The sequence below is a fragment of the Euphorbia lathyris genome, chromosome 5 (assembly GCF_963576675.1).
Source record: "Euphorbia lathyris chromosome 5, ddEupLath1.1, whole genome shotgun sequence".
Lineage (NCBI taxonomy): Eukaryota > Viridiplantae > Streptophyta > Magnoliopsida > Malpighiales > Euphorbiaceae > Euphorbia > Euphorbia lathyris.
Genome location: NC_088914.1, coordinates 14,848,104 through 14,857,951, shown reverse-complemented (window position 1 = coordinate 14,857,951; position 9,848 = coordinate 14,848,104). Strand labels below are relative to the sequence as shown.

General features: G+C 35.5%; 1 protein-coding gene, 1 long non-coding RNA gene and 2 other non-coding genes across 7 annotated transcripts; 3 read left to right on the top strand and 1 right to left on the bottom strand.

The window, feature by feature from the left end:
- The first annotated feature begins 3,034 nt into the window (after positions 1–3,034).
- LOC136230018 (uncharacterized) lies at positions 3,035–9,642 on the top strand. Of its 4 annotated transcripts, none has more exons than XR_010689238.1 (4): positions 3,035–3,635; positions 7,012–8,066; positions 8,162–8,217; positions 8,409–9,642. It is a non-coding gene; the product is annotated as an uncharacterized lncRNA (long non-coding RNA). The 4 variants fall into 4 exon arrangements; XR_010689237.1 differs by having other exon boundaries at positions 3,036–3,635; positions 7,012–7,204; XR_010689236.1 differs by having other exon boundaries at positions 3,036–3,635; positions 7,012–7,204; positions 7,851–8,217.
- LOC136231401 (U6 spliceosomal RNA) lies at positions 3,045–3,147 on the top strand. The gene has a single exon (XR_010689793.1). It is a non-coding gene; the product is annotated as a U6 spliceosomal RNA (small nuclear RNA).
- On the top strand, positions 3,354–3,457 carry LOC136231407 (U6 spliceosomal RNA). The gene has a single exon (XR_010689799.1). It is a non-coding gene; the product is annotated as a U6 spliceosomal RNA (small nuclear RNA).
- On the bottom strand, positions 3,819–8,918 carry LOC136230017 (ABC transporter B family member 15-like). The gene is made up of 7 exons (XM_066018945.1): positions 8,721–8,918; positions 8,421–8,475; positions 8,154–8,338; positions 7,613–8,070; positions 6,992–7,532; positions 4,281–6,226; positions 3,819–4,188 (listed from the first exon to the last, which is right to left on the bottom strand). Exons 1-7 carry the CDS (start codon positions 8,916–8,918, stop codon positions 3,819–3,821), a joined length of 3,753 nt encoding a protein of 1,250 aa, XP_065875017.1.
- Positions 9,643–9,848: the final 206 nt, after the last annotated feature.

Below are 9,848 nucleotides of genomic sequence, written 5' to 3'. Positions count from 1 at the left end.
CTTCTAGTGCTGACAAAGATGCTGAGAGGCCTTCTGCACATATCAGGAACAGATAAGGGGAGATAGGGTCCCCCTGTCTAAGTCCGCGTTCTGGTATTATTGGGCCAATTAACTGTTTACCGTGCACAATCGTATATTTTGCCTTTGTAACACACTGCATGACAAGAGAGATCCATCGGTTATCGAAGCCCAACTTCTGCATAATCTGTCTCAAGAAATTCCACTCTACTCGGTCATATGCTTTGGCCATATCTAATTTCAGCGAAACAAACCCTTGCCGACCCTGGGTTTTATGTTCCATGTAGTGATTTACTTCAAAAGCCACCATAACATTGTCAGTAATAAGTCTACCTGGGATAAAGGCACTCTGCGTTGGGGAGATTATGGTATCCAGGACCCTCTTGAGTCTGTTAGCCACTGTCTTCGCAAGAATCTTGTAAATTACATTACACAAAGCAATCGGTCTCAGATCTGCAACTGTTTCAGGCACCTTTTTCTTTGGGATCAGGTGGAACAGTCCGCCCTTATTTCTGAATCTTAGTTCCACAATGTATATTTATAGTAATATGAAATAATAGCTTACATAAAAAAATATATTTTTTTGGTGTAGAGTGACCCGCGTAATAACATGGTTTGTCCCTCATTGCAAATTTCCAATTCCAATTCCATAATCGGTCTTATCATATGGATAATATTTACTTGGTGATGTTATTAATAACTTTAGGGTGTTATTTAGAGATATCGGAAACATGGAATACGTGTTCAGCAGTTTCTAAGCCACCGCGAAAATAAGAAAAAAAGAAAAAATGTGAAGTGATGAAATGAAATTAAAATGGAATAAAAATAACGTAGAGGATTGATTCCCCTCAGAAACTCCAATTACCTCTGGGTTTTTGGCATAGTAGAGACTCCACAAATAGTATACGAGAAGAATGACTTAACTTAATTGAATTAAACAGGACCTAAATTAATTAATTAAATATTAATTAATTCAGAAATTTAATTGAAGGATAACATTTTGTTCTTTTTTATTGAAATTAAGTGAACTGAACTGAATTCTACTGAAACTGAAATAATAATATAATCCTTTAAAAATAGCAATAATTAAAATAAAAAGCTTATAAAAATAATAATGGTTATAATAATAATAATAATGAAAAAATAATTATAATAAATAATTATAATTATATTTATAATAAGTAATGATAACTTACTGAACTGAACTGATTGCTGAATTAAACTGCTGAAATTAAGTGACAAAGAACAGGATTTAAGAACATGACTCCGAAGACTTAATTAAAATCTGAAAATTCACTAAATAAGAATAAAAATGGCTTAAATTTATGAAAAATCTCCTAAATCTTTTTACTTTTAATCGAATGAACAAAAGTCTATTTATATAAGTAGGGTCAGATTTCACCCCCAAATCCAGCCAAGGCCAATTTTTTTTATATTCAAATTATGTATAATTTTGAATTTTCAAATGCACATGACCATGTATACATGGTCAGACGAGAATACATGGCAAAAGTCTATGTGACCGCATATACACGGTCACATAGTGAATCAGCACAAATGTACGCACTCCTGATTAGCTCGGGTGTGTGTCCATGGGACCACATAAGTGCGATCACATGCACTATTAGAACTATGAGACCATGTATAGCTAATCGTGATTAGTCTGTATAGCCAATCCACATGAATGTATATACACAATCATGTAGGCGATCAGGATCATGTATACATAGTCTTGATGCTCAAATACCACTCGAGATGGGCCTTTTAAGATCCGGTAGTTTCTAAAGACCGCAACTCCTAAACTGAAAGTCTGATTTAAGCACAGTTAGTTTGTTGGGTTCGTAACGAGACACTCTATGAATCTAAGGTAAAATTTAACTCTAATAATGATCAACATATCAGTCAAAGCTGTTTTTAGTCTCGAATTTCCAATGATCATAACTTGCTTGTTACAGATATGAATCTAGCCTAGTTAGTTGTGTTCGAACGCTAATCCCGAGTACTACTCATCTCGTAGATTATGAGAATCTAACTGGCCTCTGATCAAAGGGTTGGTGTTCGACTCGATCATAGTTGACCTACTTCCACACTTTTAGGATATTTTCTTCCCCCAAACATTATCACAGAGTTTCGTAGTGACCAATATAAGATTTTCATTATTTGGCTCCAGTGTCTACACCTAGGTACGTAGTGTTTTTATCAAGAGACCGCATTAGTTTCAGCACGATAAGAGCCTCATTCACTACCTGAATGGACTTTCAACATTGGCAATCGGAAGTCTAGTCCCAAATCTACAAGCACCCCAGTGTTAGGTGCTCAGAACCTATCAATTCTTTTAAACATTGACCTAAAAAATTTAAGGACTTAATATAAATATAAATATAAATACAAATACAAATACATTGATCTAAAAAAATATTAATCCAAATATAAACATATAAATACATAAACACAACAAAATACAAAAACATTACTACAAATTTAAGATAGATAAAACAATTCTTGAAAAGTTGATTTTGGTAGTTTCCCTAATGATTTAGGGAAAATTACACAGAAATTCATCTTCTAAAAACTATTTACAACTATGTCAAGTCATAATTTTAGATTATATCAAACTAGTAAAATCAGTACTTTTAATATAATTTAAGGATTAGAATTTATAAATTATAAGTCTATAATATATTTTCTAGGATTTATGATTTATGAATTGGAGTCTAGAATTTTTAAATCATGGTGTAAAATCACAATATATAGAAAATAATGACATATTAAAAATTAAGTTTGGTGATATGACTTAGTTGTAATTTTGTACTTAATTATAATATTCATGTATTTGACCCGAATAATTTAGGTGATTTTAGAGAATAAGTAAACCCAGCAGGGAAGAAGCCCAAAACTCTAAAAGGGGTTCATATATAAACAGGCTTTAAAAAGCCCGACGTTACGAGACCAAAATCCAAATCCCACATTGCCAGTTTGTGCTACTCTATAAGTCTTTAAGAACCGAAAGCTAACAAGTATCTTTCGTCCCTTCGGGGACATCCGATAAAATTGGAACGATACAGAGAAGATTAGCATGGCCCCTGCGCAAGGATGACACGCATAAATCGAGAAATGGTCCAAATTTTTTTGAATTTCATTTTCTGCCAAACCCTAATTTTCGTTTCTCTGCTTCAATTTAGCTCTACGTCAACAACTGTCAATAGATTCTTCATGAAAAGGTCAGTTGCTATTTGCAAATCCCTGCGAAATTCTTTTTAAATCTCTGCTTCAAATCCCACATCGCCAGTTTGTGCTCTTCTACAAGTCTTTAAGAAGCGAAAGATAAATTTTTTGTCCCTTCGGGGACATCCGATAAAATTGGAACAATACTGAGAAGATTAGCATGGCCCCTGCATCAAGGATGACACGCATAAATCGAGAAATGGTCCAAATTTTTTTGAATTTCAATTTTCCCTAAACCCTTGCTTTCCAGTTCTACTGCTTGAGAATTTAGCTATGCGTTGATGGAATCAGTTGTTTTCGCGAAATTACTCTTCAACTCTCCTACAATGGCTTCTTCCTTCTGCAAATTTAGTTCTGCGCCAGTGGTATTAATGGAGTCTGCATATAAACAGGTACGCCGCTATTTTCTATTTCCCTGATTCGATTCGTGGGTCATTGTACACCGATTTTGGAAATGGCTATAATTAAGAAACTGGTTTGATAATTTGTATATTATATTACTGCAGTCTACATATATCATGGCTAGACCTATATTGTTCATCATCTGTAGCTTAATAAGAATCAATTTTACAATTTCAAAGGGAATGACCACCTTGTAGCTTAATTAGGGAGTAGTAGGAACCATTTTTTCCAATGGCTAGTAGATCAGAATGTGATCCTTTTTCTACAACCTTTCCATTCTTTATAACAGCTATGGTTTCTGCCTTTTGTATGGTTGATAATCGGTGAGCAACTACTACACATGTTCTCCCCACCATCATCTTCTCCAGTGCTTCTTGTACTAAGTTTTCTGATACACTGTCTAGAGCACTTGTTGCCTCATCTAACAGAAGGATTGCTGGATTCTTTAGTATGGCTCTAGCTAATGCTATTCTTTGTTTTTGCCCTCCTGAAAGTTGCACCCCTCTTTCTCCACAATAAGTCTCATAGCCGTCTTTCATGGAACTGCATTGTATATGTATGAAACATCAGAACCAATGAGCCTTTGACTTGCATATATAATAAGAAATAAATTTTTGAAATGAGGAACTTCATACCTTATAAATTCATGGGCGTTGGCTCGCATGGCTGCTTCTCTTATTTCAGCTTCTGTAGCATCCTCTTTGCCATACACAATGTTCTGACTTATAGTTCCAGCAAAAAGAGTAGGTTCTTGACTCACCAGTGCTATATATGATCTTAACTTTTTCAAGTTGTAGCTCTTAATGTCTTGTTTGTCTATCAGAATTTTTCCTTTTTGAGCGTCGTAAAATCTTTCGATCAAGCCAATGATGGTTGATTTTCCTGAACCACTTTGCCCGACAAGTGCCATTGTTTTTCCTGCTTCGATTTTGAGGCTTAAGTCCTTGAAGATCATTTGGTTAGGCCTGGCGGGGTAGGAGAAGTAGATGTTCTGTAATTCTATGTTGCCTTTGATACCCTTTTTAACTAGAATCCCTTCCGGATCATCAGGATTGATTTTGCTTTTCCTGTCGAGAATTGCAAAAACTGATCTGATGGCATTGCTGCCTTTAGCTAGATCAGAACTCATGCTTGCTGCATCTCCAATGTTTTTACCTGTGCTCATCAACATGAAGAATACCTGGAAAAGGTTCTTTGAGGTTATTTCTTTCTGCGCCATTAATCTCCCTCCATACCAAAATGTTAAACAAACAGAAGATGCAGTCAGAAACTGAGAGCTAAAGAGACCAAAGCCAGATAACCATGATTGCTTTACAGTTTCTTTCTTTGCACCTTCCATTGTTTGTTGAAAGAACTTCAATATCCTTTTCTGTGATGAAAATGCCGTGATAGTCCTGTGGTTAATGATAGCTTCACTTGCAAGTTGGCTTCCTTCGCTTTGCTCTTTCTTAGCTTTTTCAGACATACTTTTCATTAGAACATTTTTTGAATAAAAGCTTCCAATTAGCAGTGGCTGCATAGCTATCATTACAATCGCTATTTTCCAAGATAACAACAGAGCCAGCAAAAAGGCAATAGAACTACCAAAGAAAACTTGAACCAGCAATGACATTCGATCTGCAATAAGGGATTGAAACAATTGAGTCTCAGTAGCTAGCCGCGCACAAATGGCAGCACTAGTATTTTGGTCTTCATCAAACCATCCTACCTCAAATGTGAACACTTTCTCGAGCACTTTTTCTCGTACCCTTTTTGTTAACCGTTGGCCCATAACCGCAAAATTGTAATGCTGTAGGAGATTAGTAAAGAAACTGACAACTGCAATGCCTAAAAAGATGAAGCAATAGATTTTGGATTCTCTCTTGATTTTTGAATAGTCTGTCAAGAAATAGACTGCGGAAATTGATCCTAGACAATAAGCATGACCAACCTGAACCAGTCCAAAGCCAGTAGCACCTAGGCAACCAAGCAATGCTTTCTTCCATTCTGGTGCATTCATTCGTAGCAATTGAAAAAGTGAAGGGGAAGGATATAGGGATTTTTTCAAGTTGCTTTGATTTGGGTTATCATAGGGATTTATTTGGACTGACTGGGACAAACTAATGGAATACACAGGGCTGAAAGCATAGGCTGGACTGTTTTGATAACTTGATCTGACACTAGCATGCTGTGGAGTCCACGGACTTTGCATTCTATGTTGTTCTGTTGAGTAATGAGGGGAGTAGAAGGGTTCTTCTTGTGCAGCTGATTGTTGCAATTGCACCATTTTGTTGTATGCTCCGCCTTCTCCATTATTCATTTGGATCAGTTCATTGTGCGAACCTGATTCAATAACTCTCCCTGATTCGAGAACAACAATCAGGTCAGCCTCTCGAATGGTAGACAGACGATGAGCAACAATAATAGTTGTCCTTCCTTGTGAAGCTCTATCTAATGCTTCTTGCACAACTCTTTCTGACTCCGCGTCCAATGCACTAGTAGCTTCATCAAGTAAAAGTATCTTCGGATCTCTGATTAATGCCCTTGCTATGGCAATCCTTTGCTTCTGCCCTCCAGATAATTGAACTCCAAATTGTCCTACCTTTAGCATTTATAAAACATTTCCAAGTTAAATTCTCATGATGATAAGTACACAATACTAGGTGCTTCAGAATTCTGATCATTTGAGGATACTAATTTAGTTTTAGTAATGTGGTTTATCATTTATTTGTGTCATAATTTACGCTAGATGGATCATAGTCTGTATTCTGTGAAGAAAAAAGGAGCCTGTCATGAATAAAAAGCCACAATCAGAATCTCTAGTTCTTAGACCCAAACTATGCTGCACTGAAACTTTGATTTTTAAGTGTTTCACATTTCGGTAAAAGTTCTCAAGAATTAGTTGAAACTCTCGGGAACTTGTATGAAATGTTTCAGGTCACATTTCTGTAATTTTAAAAATTAGAAACTCGTTTTCTAGGATATAATGTTTTTCAGAAGTGGATATCAATGATAATCACATGTTCAATACATCCCTAATATTTTCTAGGTCATCTTCTACAACCTTTTAAAATGAATGAAAAAAAAAAAAAAAAAACTCATTTTCCTTCCATCAGGTGACTTGTATGTACTTTTTTTTAGTGTATATATATATAAAAATCAAACATACTTTTCTTGAAAATTTATAGATTATCCATATATTTTTCTTATTTACATGTTTCCTCCACGTTTTCGGTTCCTATTTTTTTAATAATATCATTTTCCTGTTTCTGTTTCCCTGTAACATAATAGGATCCTATCCTAATAACCACATAATAGTTTCTTATACTTGTCTAATTAAGTGCAAAAAAAAAAAAAAAATGCTAACCTGTGTTTCATATCCATCAGGTAACTTGAGGATGAAGTCATGAGCATTTGCAGCCTTTGCTGCCTGAACAATAAGGTGCATGGGAGCTTCTTCTTTACCAAATAAAATATTCTCCTTTATTGATGTTGCAAATAGAACTGGCTCCTGGTTAACTAGTCCCATTTTGGATCTCAACCATTGAAGCTGTAGTCTATTTATTCTGCACCCATCAAGGTAAATACTTCCACTAATAGGATCATAAAATCTCTCAAGCAAAGAAATGATTGTAGACTTCCCAGAGCCACTGCCTCCTACAAGACCTACTGTCTTACCATCTTGCACTTTGAGGTTGAATCCCTGCAAGACCGGTGTGTCAGGTCTTGATGGGTAGCTAAATTCAACATCTTTAAATTGAATCTCTCCCCTAAAATGTGCTAGGATTTTCCCCTTTCCATCTTCAAAGTTTATACTTGGAACTTGATCTATCATCCTCTGTATCCGAGCAGCAGCAATTGCTGCTTCTGATATAGAAGAAATATTTGGAAGCACATTCATGATGGACCTGTGATTACGAAAATTCAAATGTAAGGTATAATTAAAAACTTAAGACTTAAGGGTATCATCAGATGTTGTAGAACTCACACTCCACTCAAGATGACACAGGTTCCGGAAACGAAAACAGCTCCGCCATTTTCTCCTCTTTCAGTAACAAGAACACTTCCAACCCATGCTAGAAAACCCCAAGCTGCAAAGATCATTCCCATGCTTCCTATCAACAATCCTTTAGCTAACCCTTGCTTTATGCCAAGCTTCATATTATTTTGAAGTGCATTTTTATATCTATCTAGTGTTTGATTCTCTCCTACATATGAGTAAACAGTACGGATTGATGAGATTGCCTGTTCTGCAATTCCTCCTGCCACTGCGTAGGACTCTCTCGCAATTGTTCCTATGTGCATTAGTAGCTTCCCAAATGTTACTCCTGGAATGATGAACATAATTACGAATGGCAATGTTGCTACTGCTAATCGCCATGAGAGTGTGAAAGAAACCACAAGTGTAGCAATGAATGCTGAGAAGTGAGCCAGGGAATTCGGTATCTACAAGAAAAGAAATCTGATTAGTTTAAGCAAATGAAATTGAGGTAGTAGTAGAAACTATATGGCTGATGGAAATTCTAAACCTTTTCAGCTATAGCATCTTGGACTGAATGTGCATCAGAAGAGATGGCAGAGATAACATCAAAGGTACTATTAGAATTAGCTTGTTTATCGAAGAAACCAACTTCTTGTTGTAGGACTGATCTTAAGTACTCTATTTTCATTCGAGATGTCTGTCTTTCAGCTGTTCGTGTCCAACAAATTCCCTCTGCATAATCATATGTGAAATGATATTGATTACAATTTATACTAACACATATCTATCATTTTGTTTGCAGCTCGATACGTACCTAGAAAAGCAGATGTTCCAACTAAGATAGCAACAAACAGCAGCCTGAGTGAATACTGTTGCAGGAAAAGAAAGGTAACTACCCATTAATCTAATAACCAAAGGAATAGCAGGAGAAAAATAGTTCTAGCAATAGTTAGTATCTATGTTGCACGGAAACTGATACGGAAACGCAGACCGGAAACGTTTCTAAAAAAATATAGCTAGGAAACGGTTCTGGAAACGGAAAAGAAACGGACACGAAACTCGGAAACGCCAGTGACGGAGAGTTTCCGTGCAACATAGTTAGTATCATTCAAACCTTGTCTACTATTTCAAGGGAGAGAGATACGGCATCATGGGCGGTTTCAGAAGTTGCATATTCATTCATGATTTTACTAAGAGTATACATTATAAGTGGTGTCAACAACCCATCTCCAATGCAACCCAAAGTTCCAACTAACATTAGCAATTTATCTATCTGATCAGCATATTGAAAGAGCCTGCCTTTAGCCCCCATGTCAGTAACTTATGCTATGCAAACTCTTATTCCAAAATTCAGAGATTTAGAGAACCCCTCTTCTTTTTTTTGGTAACAAATGGTATTTCTATATTCAGAGAATTTTCCTCCTTTTATTGTCTTTCCACTTGTTACTAGTCCCACATAGACAAGACCAAGTTTGAGAGGAATTAAGCCGGCAACATTTGGTAGGATTCTAATGGCAAAAAGCATTCGGACTCCCTGATCGTTCCAATTTTGCTGGATTGAATCCCTGATCTTTTATTTTTACACATCAGACCCCAGATCATTTATTTTTGCTTATATTAAATTAAGTTCATGTTTGCAAATTAGTTAGCTGTGAACATCTAATTTAGTTAAAAGAGTGTTTTTCATTTCATCTATATCTGAAATTGTATTTTTTTTTTTAAGTTCGAAAGGTTTTTACAATTCCTATATAGCCACGTCACATAAAAAAATGTCTTTGAACTTTTAAAAATGCAAATTTTGCAAGTAGATGAAATGAATAACGCTCCGTCAATCGAGGTTTATGTCCAAAGCTGTTTTGTCTAGTCATTTGTAACCAAATATAAAAGATTAAGGACTTAATATGTTGAACTGAAATGATCAGGATCCAGAGATGCTTTTCTTGCCAATACTAAGTCTTCTTAAGGAATAGATTGTCGCTTTCAATAATTCCATGAAATTGACTTTTTTATGTTAAACAACAAAGGTATATTGTTCTTGTTTTCTTTTCTATTCATTGCATAGGGCTCTTGTAATTATTTGCCAGCATGATTCTCTTGTTTTTTTTAAACTTGGGTTGTTATGGTTGTTTAAATTCTATATTGCCCATTAATAAAAACAAGAAGAATTGATTCAGATGGTAGATGACATATTCAATGAAGAACAAAATTGAGTATTATCATATAATTTTTTATTTATTCCCTT

Bases quoted from the DNA above. Each gene is read 5' to 3' on its own strand.
- LOC136230017 (XM_066018945.1), bottom strand. From the start codon at position 8,918: ATGGGGGCTAAAGGCAGGCTCTTTCAATATGCTGATCAGATAGATAAA. The intron at 8,071-8,153 runs GTTTAGAATTTC...CTTTTCTTGTAG, and splicing joins AAGATGCTATAGCTGAAAAG to ATACCGAATTCCCTGGCTCA. The intron at 7,533-7,612 runs GTGAGTTCTACA...TCGTAATCACAG, and splicing joins TGTGTCATCTTGAGTGGAGT to GTCCATCATGAATGTGCTTC.